Source organism: Euphorbia lathyris, chromosome 5, assembly GCF_963576675.1.
Source record: "Euphorbia lathyris chromosome 5, ddEupLath1.1, whole genome shotgun sequence".
NCBI lineage: Eukaryota > Viridiplantae > Streptophyta > Magnoliopsida > Malpighiales > Euphorbiaceae > Euphorbia > Euphorbia lathyris.
In genome coordinates this window covers 84932542-84950293 of record NC_088914.1, presented here as the reverse complement: position 1 = coordinate 84950293, position 17752 = coordinate 84932542, and the positions used below count along the sequence as shown (strand labels likewise).

At 33.7% G+C, this 17752-nt stretch overlaps 1 protein-coding gene across 1 annotated transcript; it reads left to right on the top strand.

Moving 5' to 3' along the window:
- The first annotated feature begins 6073 nt into the window (after positions 1-6073).
- Positions 6074-9634, top strand: LOC136229298 (ras-related protein RABA1f-like). The gene is made up of 2 exons (XM_066017988.1): positions 6074-6683; positions 8850-9634. The coding sequence occupies exons 1-2, from the start codon at positions 6463-6465 to the stop codon at positions 9277-9279; spliced, it is 651 nt and encodes a 216-aa protein (XP_065874060.1). The 5' UTR covers positions 6074-6462; the 3' UTR covers positions 9280-9634.
- Positions 9635-17752: the final 8118 nt, after the last annotated feature.

Here is a 17752-nt window from a genome sequence, read left to right as displayed (position 1 = left end):
AATTTTTTCGCGATTTAATTAAGCTGACTGAAAGTAATTTTGAGAGTTTATTAACTCTGCTTTTGGTTAGCTTGGTGAGATATGTTCGAAGACATCTTTAGTCAGATGTTGACTAAAGTTGTTTTCTTGTGAGTTGAGAATTGACACTCTTGGAGGTCAGCTTCTAACTCAGCACCACTTATTTACTCAAGGTCAGCTTAGGCAAATTATATGATGAGTAAATTTAGCAAACAACACATACAATATAAGAGAGAGTTCAGAGATTACTCAGTATCACTTATCCTGGTTCGGCCTCTCTGCCTACGTCCAGTCCCTAGAGTCCTCCGGGCTTTTTGAATCCAATACTGAGCTCTTTAATGGTAGAGCACAAACCAATTACAAGGCAGTTGAATATGCAAGAGTACCTTCCTCTATTCGTCTACTCAACTACTACTAAGTGCTACAACCCAGCACCTAGATTTCTTTACTACTGAAATGCTTACAACTTAGCACTCAGCTTTACTCTCTCAATATTGCTATTGATCACAGACTTGTTCCTTTTTGAACTAAAGAACACTTTAGATGATTACAACTCAATCTAGCATTTACACATAGAATAGAAACGTGGGTGTAAGATTCTTTTTGTATTTGAGTGCTTTTGAAACTTTCTCTCTTGTATTTTTCTTTTGATGCTTCAGTTCTCTGTATATGTTTAGGTTCTTTGATTGTCCTTATATAGGCTAAATCCTATGGATTTGATCGTTTAAAATGTCTTGACCGTTGCTACCAAAACGGCTCTTTTGGGGAACATTTTCTGGAAATCTTCAGACTGCACACCATTCCCTGCTTCTGTTTTACTTCAGGCGTCAGGTTGTCTTTTAGCGTCTATTTTGTTTGTTTGTGACAGTTGTCTGTTTCCAATAATCCAACGTCCCATGACTCTCGGAATCAGTCTTCTTAGGTATCTTCGAGGTTCCAATTATTGGTGCAGATGATTGGCAGACTTTGTCTTTTAGTAGAACGGATCCTTCATGCTGTCCTGATGAATACTCAGCTCCGTTTGTTCATGGCTCATGCTGAGTTCCTCCAAGGACAGCTCCGTTTTGTTTAAACGCTCCTGACGAGGTCTTTAGCTTTAGTCAGCTTCGTTTTGTTTCTGAACTTTAACTCCAGTCAGCTTCTATTCTGTCATGCTGAGTTCTTTGCTACTTAGCTTTGTTTGTGCTGACTTTTGTCCTGTCTTTTACCTTATATATTTTTGCACTCAAGATTCAACAAACATATTAGTACAATTAAATCAAAGCATCTAAATTTAATTGCCTCTTAATCATGGATGATTTTGTCAAATCAAAATCTTGTGGAAAGGTGTTTCAACATGTATGACATTCAGAAGAACTTGGTTTCAGGAAGTCTTTTTAATGCTCACGACTTTAAGATATTTTTAAGGCTTAATAGGCATCCAGCCCCCTAAACTTGTAACTTTTTTTTCATCTGGCCCCCTCAACTTAGGGACAACCTCTCAACCCCCTCAACTCTCCAAAAACATCACATACAGCCCCTTACACCCCTATGTTCGGTCAAAATATTGACCCGTATAGAAAACGCGCTTGACTGATGACCACACCAATGTCACGTGTCATTTTTCATTAAATTTTTCCATTCTGGCATAAGAATTCTGATCGAAATCCATCTATGAGAGTTGAGGGGGTTGAGAGGTTGTCCCTAAGTTGAGGGGGCCAGGTGAAAAAAAGTTACAAGTTTTCTTTTCTTTTGTCTAAGAGTGGAATGTATGTGGGAAAAAGTTATGTATTCGATGAGTTGTGAAAAATTCATGTAATTTCTTGCAAGTCTAATAAAATGATTATTAACGTTTCTTCTGTTTATATCACGAGTCATACAATTCATGACATGATAAACTTGGACATGTTAATTGTAATGCTTTGTGTATATTAATTAATCTAGAACATATCCTTTCATTCCAAATTGATTATAAACATAAGTGTGAAATTTGTTTTGAGACTAAATTATAATGTCTTCGTTTCATACAGTGAAAAAAAGAAGAAGAACAACTTGATATAATACATGATGATATTTATGACTTAAATTTTATTCAAACTAGAGGAGGTAATAAATTTTATTACTTTCATTGATAGTAATACAAAATATACCAAAAGCTAGACTAAGGACTAGTCTAACAGGTGGCCTCTCCATCCTAACTTCTCACCATAAACTATATAATTAATACCTTTAAGTGAAAAATAAGCACTAATTAAATACAAAATATAATAATAAAACACTATACAGTAAAACCTCTATAAATTAGTAATGTTGGGACCATGAAATTTTATTAATTTAGAGAGTTATTAATTAATCGATAAGTTAATAATTATTAATTTATAGAGTGATTTGAATTTTTTTAAAAATAAATTTTAAATTACTAATTTAGATAAAGTTTTTGTCTAAAATCAATGAACAAATAAAATTAACGTGCATTATATAAGTTAATTGAACTTGGAAGTTCATTGTATTTATGTTAAAAATATTCAATGTATCGTAGTTAATGAATTACTATAAAAAAATTTATATAGAGTGTTGTTTCAAATCATACCAAAAATAGGCTTCTCATGAATCTGTCACAACGAATTAGAGGAAACAACCACCGAAGACATTCATGAACTTGAGGGAATGATTGGTCAACTTGGTTACCGCAATCCAATAGATTTCAATCAAATATTGGATTATCCAGATGAAAACAATGAATGCTTACAAGTCCGAAGTTTAGAAGAAATTGTGTCGAGCGTTATGCAAAATTCAATTGAGGATGAAGCTGAAGATGATTCGGTACTTTTGAAATCAGTCACAAGAAAGGAAACAATTACAGCATCATCCACTTTTTACAATTTTTTATTACAATTTGACAAGGATACATCGGAACTTTTGAATGCACTGAGAATAGTTAGAGATGAAATTCAACTAGATTTAAATTTCAAGAAAAAACAAAATACTGCAGATTCATATTTTGCTAAATTATCCTAAGTACGTATATCTATATATATTTCGCATATATATTTCAGAAATTATTAATTTATAGAGGTAATAATACAATGTATTTATAAAGGATTGTTCCAGAAAATTATTATCTTATTAATTTATTAAAATTGATCATTGTTTGAACTGGCCCAAGTCGGGACCAGAAGAAATTATTATTTTAAAGAGTTTATTAATTTATCGAGTATCAATTTATAGAGGTTTTACTGTATAATAAATAATAATAATAAAAAAATTTTATTTTAATTTATTGCAATTTTTTATGTAATTTGTCTTCATAAATGACATGTGATGGCTGACGTGGAAAAGGGTAAAACGGGAAAAATGAATTTTTTTTATTTTTTTTAGAAGAAGAAGAAGAAGAAGAAAATTAATTTTTTCCGTTTTACCCTTTGCCACGTCAGAAGAAGAAGAAGAAGAAGAAGAAGAAAATTAATTTTTTCCATTTTACCCTTTGCCACGTCAGCCAATTTAACGGTGTTAAGCCATTTTCCGTTTTTCTAGTAACGGCGTATAACACGGTCCTTTTTTTTGGTAAAAACAAACCACATGGGTTTTTTATGAAATACATGAAACCACATGAGTTGTTTTTGAAATTTACCCTTATAAAAAGGTGCCTTCTATGGTTACTTTGTTTTTGACAAAGTACCATTACTTGGTGTGTTTTCACTATTGGATGATGGAGTATAAAATTAATCCAATGGTAAAAACACACAAAGTAAGGTTTACTTTGTAAAAAACAAAGTAAGCATAGCCTTTACCTTATAAAAATTATTACTTAACTAATCCAACAAAAATTTAATATATTAAACAATAAATTTAAAAATATTTAATAATAGGAATTATTTAAATTAAAATATTAATTAGGTTTCACAAATTGAAAGTTATGTCAATTTGCAAAATAATTACATGTTATTTAAAAGTGAGATTGAAATTCTGACAATGTAATATTATTAACCTGTAATTACAAAACAATTATAAGATGAAAATGCTCTAATAGTTAAAAGTATACTTACCAATGAATTATATATATATATATATATATATAATATTTATTATCAATCGTTTATTACTAATAAAAATGCTCTAATATTTATTAATAATTTTTTAAAAAGAAAATTATAAGTCGTTTTTATCTAATTTCATCCATTTTTAAAATTTTACTATTGTTAAAAGATTTTTATTTGATAACACATTTTTATAGAAATATGAAAAATTTATGAGAGAATATCTGGTGAAAATAAAGAGAAGATTACGCGACTTTACAAATTTATCTATTTTAATTGTATTATAATTAATAAGACGAGATTGAATATTGTGTTAGAATTAATCATTAAAGAGAAGATTATACAGTAGTAATATACTATATGACCATAAAAAAAAGGTATAGAACTAATTTCTAGAGGAAATACAAATAAAATGAATAATAATATTTTTTTAATTGAATTGGATATTTACAACTATGTATAAAGAAGAAAACACAATCGTATGTAGGATACACATGGAGAGGAACATACACACTCGTTTTAAACGAGAGATTCAGGTGCAATGACATCCTCCGACCACTAACGTGTTAAAATGAATACTGATGGTTGTAGCAAAGGTAATCCGGGCCAATAGGGGGTGGAGGAGTTATTAGAAATCAACAAGGAAATTGGATTCAGGTTTGCGCTCAGCATCAGTATTTGTTCAGCTGTTCAGGAGTTGTGAAGAGTGATTATAATTTAACAGTTTTTTAGATCAACAATAAAGATGATAACTCGAGTACATGTAACAACCTTATTTGTTCTCAACTCATTAATAGAAACTGGGATGTCCGAATTCTTCATGTCTTAGAAAAAGTAACAGAATAACGGATAATCTAGCTAACTATGCATTGGTTTTGCCGAGAAACATCCACATGTTTTAAAATTATCCTTTAGTAACTAGGGATGGCAACGGGTAGGGTACCCGCGGGTAGTGCCAATCTCAAACCCTTACCCTTTTATTTTTTAATTACCCGTACCCGTCCCATTACCCTAATGAGTATACTTTTTGCATCCCATGCCCGTCCCATTTAATTCACAGGTACCCGCGGATACCCTTACCCGTTAAGAATCAATAAATAAAACAAAAAATATTACAAATTTAACAAAGTACAAATTTAATAAATCATAGATCTAAAGATGGAATAAATTAAACCTTAATAAATAAGAATAACGTAACTTAGTTCTATCACTCAATGGTTGAACAAAAAAAGGTTAGGGGTTCAAATCTCACATTTTACATACAAGAAACAATAATATTTTTTCATATATAAAAGATTTATGACGGGTAACGGGTAACGGATACCCTGTGGGGTATTCCCATACCCTTCCCATTACCCTAATGGGTAATGATTTTGATCTCATACTCGTCCCATACCTTTTATACAGGGTACGAGTAGTCCCATTAGGGTCGGGTAGTGCCGGATACCCGTTGCCATCCCTACTAGTAACTGTCGTGAGTTCTTGACAAGACATTAGTGAGATTTTCTAACCCAGAGAGGTGACCTCTCTATTTTGTTGGATTTGTGTTGTTTTGTTTGTCTTTTGAACCACTTGTCACGGGGCCAGGTCGGAGCCAAGCCAAAGCCTCGTGTGGCGTCGAGATTTTCTTGAGTATCGACCAGCCAATTCCTTCCGAAGGGGTATATCCCCTTTAAATATCAAACATCCCGCCAATTCGTTCGTATTTCGTTCCGGATGAGATTCCCATGGTTAAACCTTGCTTCCTCAAGGACCCGCACTATGGGCCATCTCGTGGGTCCAAAGTGGCCACAGAGGTTCCACCACGTCTCTCTTCTCAAAGATCGGATGTCCGACTCTTATAGTCCGTATAAAAAAACAAATTAATAATAAAAAAAACGTAATTAATGTGAGCAATTATAACGGATGGAATATTTAATATATTAAATTAAAAATTAGGCCATCAATTTACAAAAATTAAAAAGGTGTGAAAATTAAAATATTATTTAGGGAAAGGGAAGATCAAAGGATTTTATTAAAAAGCTTTTACCTTTGAACATCTTATTTCTCTCCCTCTCTCTCTTCTGCAAATCAATCTAAGCTTTCTCTCTCCTCTCTCTAAGCATAATTGCAAATCACGAGCGGCGCCCACCCTCTCTCTCTCTCTCTCTAGATGAAAGTAAACAATGTCAACATTTTTGAATTCAAATAAAAAGCTAACACCATTTCCTTGTAGATAGATACATAGATACGCGTAGATCCATCTCACATAGCATATATATATATATATATATAAAGAAATCGAGTCCATTCCCGTTTCTTCTTGATCTGCGTATTCAATAAGACAATAATCCACATTTCTCATCGTCTTTCAGCTGTAATCGAAATTCAAAATCGCTTGATCTCCATTTCAATAATCCAGAGAAGAAGAGAGGGAAATTTGGCTTAAATGGGGGCTTACAGAGCAGACGATGATTACGATTACTTATTCAAGGTGGTTTTAATAGGCGATTCTGGGGTTGGGAAATCCAATCTATTGTCGAGATTCACGAGAAACGAATTCAGCCTTGAATCCAAATCAACAATCGGTGTTGAATTCGCCACTCGCAGCATCCACGTTGATGATAAGGTGGTTAAGGCTCAGATTTGGGATACTGCTGGACAAGAAAGGTATATTTCATTTCATAACTTACATTCCAATTTCCAGATTCAAATGTTTCCATATGAGGTTTTGATAATTTGATTACGTTTAGCAAATTCTCAGAGCAAAATGCATTAGTTTTATTATTGCTTACCATTTTAGATCTGCACTTTCAAGTTCTAAGAGCTGTAGAATTATTACTCCTGTGATGTTTTGATTTCTTCTTCCCTTCAGAAATTTTCGAATTGTCTGTTAAATGTTTGACACTATTCCTCACAGAAAGCTGGGAAAAAGTTTTAAAGACAAAATCTGTGCCGAATTATCTTTCATATGCTGCTGATTGCAAATAGCAAATTTGAATCTGAAAAGCTGATAGTAAAATCCTGGTAGTAAACTTTGTTTCCTCTGAATATTTCTGTTAGAATTGATAGAGAATGTTCATGTCTTCCATGTGCTGTGTCTGACACCGTGTTTAATTCTATTTAAAGGGTTCATGCGAGTCTCAACTCTCACCTACCGAAAATATCAGGATTATAGTGTCCTTGTTGCCTATTAAAGAAATTTAATTGGGAAGGAACGGTTGATCCTTGACCCTATACAGTAGGTCTATACATTATTGTTCACGTGATAATTTTAATCCCCACCCTAAGATTCTAATGAAGCCTGTATCTAACGTTTGGTCGGTCAGTATCCATGAGAACGCTGGTCAGTATCCATGAGAACGCTGCGTCTATATTTGAGACAGAAATTGCCTTCATTTAGGAATTTTTGCTATTTAATATTACATGTTATTCACAGGTATGCTATATTATTGCTTGAAAACTTTGATTTTAAATGGTTAGACGTTTCGGAAACCAAAACTCTAGAAAACTTATACGGATCGCTTCAGGTCATGTTTTTGTAATTAAAAAAAATGAAAACTAGTTTTTTAAAATTTGGAAACTCGATGTAATGTGTTTTCAGAAGTTCATCAATGCTAATCACATGTTTAGTATATCCTCATATATTATAGATCATCTTCTACAAGCTTTCAAAATGTAAAAAATTTTAAATTTTTTTTTCTCACTACTATACAACTTGTATGTGATTTTTTGTAATGTATATTTTGTAATGTATATATAAAAAAAATCAAATATACATTCTTTTATTTTAAAAAAAAAATTATAGATACTCTTACATTTTTGTTATTTACATGTTTTGCCCACTTTTCTGTTTCCTTTACTTTTTTACAAAAATAGGTCTTTGGTGTCCATTTCGTTTTAGTTTCCTATCCATTTCCATGTAACATAGCAGCTATGTTATTCATCGTATTTCTCCTGATTTTGATTCTTGTGTCTCAAGTGACTCAACATAGGGGCTGAATCCTTTGTGTTTGAAGACAATCAAAGATGTTTTTTTGGGTGGCAATTCAGGTTACTGTGTCAAAATCATGTTATGTTTTCAATATGTTCCATATAATATAATGCAAGTAAAAATGATAACCATGTCAATCTTGTCGTGTTAGTCGGGTTGTCACATATAAATTGTGTTATCATATAAGAAATTGCCACCAAAACTTTTGCCTATGGGGAAAATTTTACACGGCACCAATTTTTTCGGTCTTTTGGCTGCAGTTTCCTTGTGAGGTCACAGTAATTTGCACTTTGTTGCTTTTTTTTTTTTGTGTGGAATAAATCTCTAAGGTTGCATAATACCAAGCTAGTTTAACAGTATTTGCCGGAAGTGAATGAACTAATGCTGTTACCATGTTAATATCCTTGAAAGTAACTCGGAGTTGGTTGTGTTGTGATGCTGTGCAAAAGACAACCAGAAGATAACTTTTACTTCATTTTGATTGATAAAGATTGAATAATCAAGATTGTTTCCGGTTTTAGACTGGTTCCAGTTCTTGCAACATTGTTTTGCAAGGCTTTTAATCTCTCAACCCTGTTTTGTTAGCCTTCTTACCCAAATTTGAAATCTCATTGTGGTTTCACATCTTCTCCTTTGTGTAGGGGAGTTAATATAAATGATTCGAATCGACATACTTGTGATGCAATGTGTAGTTTTTGAAGATAAAACTAATCTTTTGATCTATTTTGAACAGAACTGGCCTCTTTTCCTTGATTTACAGTCTTTATTCTTCAGATTTATCGGACAGAAACGTTCATATAGGAAACGAATTTTAATTCTTTGCAGCGTATGAATTTCCTCAGGTATCGTGCAATCACCAGTGCGTACTACAGAGGAGCTGTTGGTGCCTTGGTTGTTTACGACGTTACTCGACATGTCACATTCGAGAACGTGGAGAGATGGTTGAAGGAACTTCGGGATCACACTGATTCCAACATTGTCATTATGCTTGTCGGAAACAAGGCAGATTTGCGTCATTTGCGGGCAGTTACAACTGAGGATTCAACAACATTTGCTGAGAGAGAGAACACCTTTTTCATGGAAACCTCTGCTCTAGAGTCCCTAAACGTCGAAAATGCTTTCACCGAAGTACTTACTCAGATCTATCGTGTTGTCAGCCGGAAGGCGCTTGACATTGGGGATGACCCGACATCCTTGCCAAAGGGACAGACCATTAATGTCGGTAAAGACGACGTATCTGCTGTCAAAAAAGTCGGATGCTGCTCAGCATAGATTTTCTTCTTTCAATGATCTGCATTTTGGTGGTTTGAAGCTGCCTTAGTTTCTCTCGAAAATGTCGGAAAACAAAAACAAAAAACCGCAAGGAATGCTCGATCATAAGAAGATAGTGAAATTGTTTAAGTTGAGGCTTAGTTGAGGGTTCAGATCGGAGAGATCATCAGATATGATGATCTGATATTTGTTCTTCTGTTTTATTGTTATTCTTTTGTATGCTTATTTTGTTGGATTGTTGTTGTAATCATTAGCCAGATTCAACCCTCTAGGTTAGATGGGATTTGAGAATTATGTTAAGATAATGAAGTTTTTACTTGATTGATTAATTTATTGATTAGATTGCTTTTGTTTATATGTTCCTACCAGCAAATTGCATCTACCAACAACTAGGGGTGTACATTGTTCGGTAAAAACCGAATTATGGAACCGAACCAACTCAATTCGATTTTCCAGTTTGTGTATTTTAGATTTTCGGTTCAGATCATTGTAATTTTGGATATGTTTTGATGTTTCGGTTTGGTATAAACCTAATTGAATCGTATGACTCGTATAAATGCATATATATGCACAAATGTTTGATTACATTTGAGGTTTCCATATGAGGTTGCAAATTCTCAGAGCAAAATGCATTAGTTCTATTATTGCTTACCATTTTAGATCTGTACTTTAAAGTGCTAAGAGCTGTAGAATTATTACTCTTCTGTTTATGTTTTGGTTTCTTCTTCTCTTTAGAAATTTTCGATTTGTCTGTTAAATGATTGATATTATTCCTCACAGAAAGCTGGGAAAAAGTTTTAAAGACAAAATCTGTACCGAATTATCTTTCATATGCTGTAGTTATAGGATTGCAAATAGCAAATTTGAATCTGAAAAGTTGATAGTTTAAACCTGGTAGTTAGCTTTGTTTCCTCTGGATATTTCTGTTAGAATTGATAGAGAATGTTCATGTCTTCCATGTTCTGTGTCTGACACCGTCTTTAATTCTATTTAAAGGGTTCATGCGACTCTCAACTCTCACCTACCAAAATATCAGGATTATAGTGCCCTTGTTGCAACGATAAACGTAGTTATCGTGTGATAGAGAGGTCATAGGTTCGAGTCTTAGAACATGGCAGGGGAAAGCTTACCCAGTACACCCTTGTGGTGGGACCCCTTCCCGGACGTTAGCGGGGATGCGTAGTGCAGCGCACCGTCTATACATTAGTGTTCACATGAACCCGACTATATATTAGATATTAGTTTTCACATGAACTTCGACCGACTAAATGTGAGCCTTATGATAATTTTAATCTCCACCTTAAGATTCTAACAGAGCCTATATCTAACGTTTGGTCGGTCAGTATCCATGTGAACGCGGGTCAGTATCCATGTGAACGGTAAGTCTACATTTGAGACAGAAATTGCCTTCATTTAGGAATTTTTGCTATTCAATATTACATGTTATTCATAGGTATGCTATATTGCTTGGAAACTGTGATTTTAAAGGGTTAGACGTTTCGGAAACCAAAACTCTAGAAAACTTATATGAAACACTTTGGGGTCATGTTTTTGAAATTTAAAAGAAATTGAAACTAGTTTTTTGAAATTTGGAAACTCGATGTGATGTGTTTTTAGAAGTTCATCAATGCTAATCACATGTTTAGTATATCCCTCATATGTAAATTTTTTTTTTCTCTCTACTATGTGACTTGTATGTGATTTTTTGTAATGTATATATAAAATCAAATATACATTCTTATAATTTTTAAATTTTTTATAGATGGACTCTTACATTTTTATTGTTTACATGCCCACATTTCCGTTTCCTGTACGTTTTTACAAAAATAGGTCTTTGGTGTCAGTTTCGTTTTAGTTTCCTATCCAGTTCCATGTAACATAGCCGCTACGTTATCCCTCGTATTTCTCCTGATTTTGATTCATGTGTCTCGAGCGACTCAAGATAGGGGCTGAATCCTTTGTGTTTGAAGGCATTCAGAGGTGTTTTTTTGGGTTACTGTGTCAAAATCGTGTTATGTTTTCAATATGTTCCATATGATATAATGCAAGAAAAAATGAGTCATGTTAGTCGGGTTGTCAACGTAAATGTTCCATATGATATAATGTAGGGGAGTTAATATAAATGATTCGAATCGACATACTTGTGATGCAATTTGTGTAGTTTTTGAAGATAAAACTAATCTTCTGATCGATCTATTTTCAGACGGAAATGACCTCTTTTCTTTGATTTACAGTCTTTATTCTTCAGTTTTATCGGACAGAAACGTTCATAGGAAACGAATTTTAATTCTTTGTAGCGTATGAATTTCCTCAGGTATCGTGCAATCACCAGTGCGTACTACAGAGGAGCTGTTGGTGCCTTGGTTGTTTACGACGTTACTCGACATGTCACCTTCGAGAACGTGGAGAGATGGTTGAAGGAACTTCGGGATCACACCGATTCCAACATTGTCATTATGCTTGTCGGAAACAAGGCAGATTTGCGTCATTTGCGGGCAGTTACAACTGAAGTTTCAACAACATTTGCTAAGAAAGAGAACACCTTTTTCATGGAAACCTCTGCTCTAGAGTCCCTAAACGTCGAAAATGCTTTCACTGAAGTACTAACTCAGATCTATCGTGTTGTCAGCCGGAAGGCTCTTGACATTGGGGATGACCCGACATCTTTGCCAAAGGGACAGACCATTAATGTCGGTAAAGACGATGTATCTGCTGTCAAAAAAGTCGGATGCTGCTCAGCATAGATTTTCTTCTTTCAATGATCTGCATTTTGGTGGTTTGAAGTTGCCTTAGTTTCTCTCGAAAATTTCGGAAAAAAAGAAAAAAAACCTGCAAGGAATGCTCGATCATAAGAAGATAGCGAAATTGTTTAAGTTGAGGCTTAGTTGAGGGTTCAGATCGGAGAGATCATCAAATATGGTGATCTGATATTTGTTCTTCTGTTTTCTTGTTATTCTTTTGTGTGCTTATTTTGTTAGATTGTTGTTGTAATCATTAGCCAGATTCAACCCTCTAAGTTAGATGAGATTTGTGAATTATGTTAAGATAATGATGTTTTTACTTGATTGATTAATTTATTTATTAGATTGCTTTGGTTTGGTTTAAATGTTCATACTATTAACTTGCATCTACCAACAACTCGAGGGTATACATTATTCCGTAAAAACCAAATAATGGAACGGAATTGACTAAATTCGATTTTTCGGTTTGGGGTTTTTAGCTTTTCGGTTTGACGGTGAGCTCCCTTCAATCCAAACGATGAAGCACAGGCTGCTGCTTTTGATAAATGAGGGTTTCGCTACCTCCCTTGCTGGCATCAGACCGCCTCCTGATCCAGATTATGTGGTTGTGCGTTGGGTGGCTCCGCCGATAAACTGGCAGAAAGTTAATACGGATGGAGCCTCCGGAAATTCTGGTAATGCCGAGGCAGGGGGCATATTTAGGAACTACAGAGGATTTGCGCTAGGATGCTTCGCCTTTCCTATACAAAATGCTCCGGCGCACATTGCTGAACTCAAGGCAATCATTTTTGCAGTAAAAGCTGCGTGGGATAGGAACTGGCGGAATCTTTGGATTGAATCAGACTCCGCTTACGCTGTGCAGCTGCTGAATAATGGCCAAGAGGAGGTCCCTTGGAGAATAAAACGAGATTGGATATCTTGTCTTCATCAACTGTCAGCTATGAACTGGAAAGCCACTCATATTTTCAGGGAAGGGAATCAAGTTGCTGACAAACTTGCGAGCCATGGGCAATCTGCCACCTCGAGTTGTTGGTGGAATTCGGCTCCTCAATTCTGCCAGGATTCGGTGTTTAATGATATTTGCAATGTTCCGCATATTCGTGTGATGTAATCCTTTGTATTTTCCTTTTTTCACTTCTCCCCCCTTTCTGCTGTACTTTCTTCTTTTCTTTAATAATATTAGGGATGTTGGTTGTGCTGGGGGTGCCAACCTAGTTGGGATGTCCAGCCTCCTTCGAGTCCCAACCTTCATTCAAAAAAAGCTTTTCGGTCCATATCATTATAATTTTGGGTATATTTTAATATTTCAGTTTGGTATAAACCTAATCGAACCCTATTACTCGTATAAGTGAATATATATGATCACTTTCGGTTTTAGAAGTTTGCTTTTGAGATAATAATCCAAAAGATGTACATTAAGAATTTAGAGATTTTGAAAATATAGTGATTTTTTTGTTTTTATTTTTAGGGTAAATAAATATAGGATTCTTGTGGATTTATCTAATACATTAGTCCATTCTCATATTTTATTAGATTACACAAAATTATAATTGTAAGTTCCTCAATTTTCTTTTTTGTTAGCAATTGTCAAATCAGATTACATAAAATTTAAAATACCAACTCTATATTTTACTAATAAAACCTCTAATTTTTCTTTTTTTTTTCTAATGGATTTGTTAATTTTTATATAATTATAGAAATATAATTTACTACCATCGTATGCATTAAATTTTTTTTTCTTAAATTATCAATATAAGAGTAGAACTATTTTTTTTTTTGAACTCAAATTTCATTAAAGAGTAGAACTATTTAAAATTGTAAAAGTGGGGTTTTTTTTTATCTCTGATAAATTTCATGGGATGATATGAGTAAAAGATATAATTTTTTGAGAAAATTATCAAACATTCGTAATAATATTGAATGTTAATTTATTATATTAAAAATAAAGAAAAATAATAATAAAAATTTAAGAGAATAAATAATACATATGAAGTATAAACTTTTTTGTGTATATATTTTATTATATAATATTTATTGCTTATAATATTAAACTTAATATTCTATCAAAATAATAGGGTAATTAATTTATTAGTCTCTATATTTTGACAAAACATACTGTTTAGTCCTTGTATTTTCAAAAACACATGGTAAGATTTCTAACCTTTTTCTCAGTGAACTGTTTAGTCATTCCGTCTGTTTGTTAGATTTTTTTACCGTTTATGACTTCGGAATTACCCTTTACCATTTACCTTCAAACTTCAGAAGAGGAAATCCAATTTAGAAGAAGAAGCTATTTGTATGGAGAAAAAGAAAAAGAACAGACCCAATGCTTACGAATTTGAACGATTAAGAAGAAAATCAAGAAGAAGAACACTTAAAGTTGATTTCAGATGCATTAGAGTTTAAAGGAAGGAAAAATAAAGGAAAAGAAGAACGCAAATCCAATTTGACTAACAAAATCTTCATGAGAGTCTAACGATAGAGACTAAACAGTTTACCGAAAAAAACGTTAGGGACTTTACCGTGTGTTTTTGAAAATATAGGGACTAAACAGCGTGTTTTGTCAAAATATAGGGACTAATAAATTAATTACCCAAAATAATATTAAATCGTAATATAAAAATTTTGGTGTATATATTTTATTATATAATATTAACTGTTTAAAATATTAAACTTAATATTCTATCAAAATAATATTAAATCATAATAATTTATTCCCTCTTTTCTTGTAAAATAAGCAATGTTAGCAGGCTCGGACCGGTCGAATCGGGAACCGACCAGAAAATCGATCCGAACCACTCCGGTTATTTGAATATTCAAATAACCGGAGATATCCGGAGTCAAACCGGAACCCGGCGGTCCGCCCGGGAACCGGTGTGACCCCGGTTATTTATTTATTTTAAAAAAAAATTAATTTATCTTTTTTTTAGTCTAAAAAATTAATAAAAAGAAAAAAAAAATTAATAAAATAGAAAATAGAAGAAGAAAGACCAGAACCCTACGAATCCCATCCATTTCCCAGCCCCTCTTTCTTCCCCATTGCCGCCACCCTCATTTTTCCGCTGCCTACTTTGCTTCCGGCGCCGCTCAAAGCCTCCGACCTTGCTTCCGCCGCCTGAATAGCTACTACACCCATTACAGCAGACAGAGCGGCCCTATTTCTTTCTTCCAACAGTAACCGCGTATTCGATTCCTTGTATTCTATTCTCTAAAAGCTCCTTCTACCCCTTCTCTGATGCTGTGGATGGTCTAAACTCTGGTTTCCATTTGCTAACAGTGAGATAATGTCCCATAATTACCAAAGGGCCCCTGCAATGACTGAATTTGTGCTAAAAAAGAGAGAGAGAGTTCAATTTCACATAAATGCTTCCTATTTGATTAGACTGGGGCAAGGGCTCGATCTTCTATCCCCCTTTAATTTAGATATGGCCTATCAGGTGTCCCTGCTAACAGCTTTCCCATTCTTTGATAGTACTTTTTTTTGTTGCAAATTTGATACTTAGTTTAATGTGCTGAATTGAAATAGGTTTTTTATAATTATTTTATATAGATAAATATAATTTTAATATATATTTATTTATTACATCATCCGGTCCGACCAATCCGAGCCATCCGATCCGACCAAGTGACCCGTGACCCAGTTACAAATCCGGTTCGATGTCCGGTCCGGTTCTGATAACATTGAAAATAAGTAATTTCTTTCCTAATTGCAAATTTGATGGATTACCATTGGACCTCTTTAAGAGCTCTGTTGGTTCGTCCAAACCCGCCTCTCATAAGTTGCAAAATTATTTATTCTTTATCCAAGCCTGGTCCAAAAAACATGGATCTAGACAGATGGATATCTGAACTCATAGATAGGTCTAGTTTGTAGTAGAATGTAAAGCACGGTTCAAAACTAAGACTTTCATATATTAACATTTTCAGTGAAGTCTCAATTTCGAAGTTCATGTATAGTGGAAATAGTTGTTAGGGTAGCTTATCTTTTAAAAATATTCATTCCTCACTCGAATTCTGAAAATCTATTGTAAAGACAAAAGAAAACCTAAATCAAGTTATTAATTTCTTAATCTAACTTATCAAACTTGCGATCTTTTCTATTAAATCAAGAAAAATTGAACTTGAAAGTATATTTCTATTGAATCTAACATTAGTAGAAAAAACCTCATTAATAACGTCATAATCCTAACGGACATAGTAGTCAACCATTATTAATAAAGAATTAGTAATGAGTTTTACAAAAAAAGCTGTTACAACCAAATCGGTTTACGTTAAGTAAAAAAAACCTTTTGTAACAAACGAGATCCTCAATTCACATTTGGACACGTGTATTGTGACATCATTTAATAAGTAAAATAATGGGACCTCTTATAATATGCGTGGATCCATGTTACACATGTCAAAATATGTATGGAAGGTCATCCATTTGACATGGAGAACCGGGTGTTTCTAATAATTTCCCGTAACAAACACATAAAAGTGAACTATAAATATCTTTTGTTTTTGTAACAGTGAGTAAATTACAAAGGATCCTATAAATTACTTAGCTCTAACATCACTAACTCAAACTGCTTTATCATTAACCAGGATCCTCCAACCAAGCTTCGCAAGAAGAGCAATATTCATTTCAAACATCTACCGAATTCCCAGTCAAATCATTATCCACGGGCCATAATCTGTCAAATCATCGACATCCACTTCCACATTCTTACCCTTTTAGTTATCGGGCCATGAAGTTTCTTAACATAATCCGGAGTAAAAGAGAGTTTAGGGCGTATGTAATTACCATTTGAGAATCCAACCTTCGCTAGACCTAGAGCAATAAGATCATGTGGAATTCGGACATCAGGGATGATTAAATCATCTGAAGCGACATCAAGGTAAGACTTGGGTGGCGGGATGGTGTGGGATCTGATTATCCGGTGGCTGCGGAGACAGGGAAGAGGACAACGACATAGGAAATCAGAGGTCAGACGCCAAATTGCCTTCTGTTGTTGTTTGCTGTTGCGGTTTACTATTGAAAAATGCTGCTTTTTCAAAATTGGTATATTATTTATAAATATTTTAATAACACAATAAATATTTTTATGCCTTTTACATTACAAACTTATACCTAACAGACTTAAATATTAACGTTTTGATAAATTATTTATAACTATATTAAAACGAAATAAATATTTTAGATATAAGTGATATTTGGAAGATTTAATGTGAGAATTAAATAATAAAATCACGTCACACTACATATAATTTGTTTAAACTTTTTATTGACTAAAAATAAAAGGAAGAATTACTAAACTAGCACCTTTTAAGGGGTTAGTTTACATTTCTAGCTCCTTTCAAATAAATGACCAAAACTAACATATTTCAACATAGAACATCCAAGTTTGCCCTCATCATTAACACTCCGCTCTCTAACACTTTGATCTCTCTAACCTAACACCCTACTATCTCTCTCTCTCTCTAACTTACTGGCGATTCATTGCGCGAATCCGACGATTTCTGCCAGCGAATCTCTCTAACTTCGAGTGGACATGGCGAGAACACGAAGCTTAGACAACGAATCGAATTCAGAAGGAATGACAAAAAAGAGGGTAAATAACTTGATTTTACATTTGCGAATCTCTCTTGTATTGTATGTACATTTGCTGGGTTTGAGAATGAATCTTTCGTTTTGCTTACTCCTTCTGGTGTTAGGGTTTATCTGGGTTTGCAATTGTCGATCTCAATGT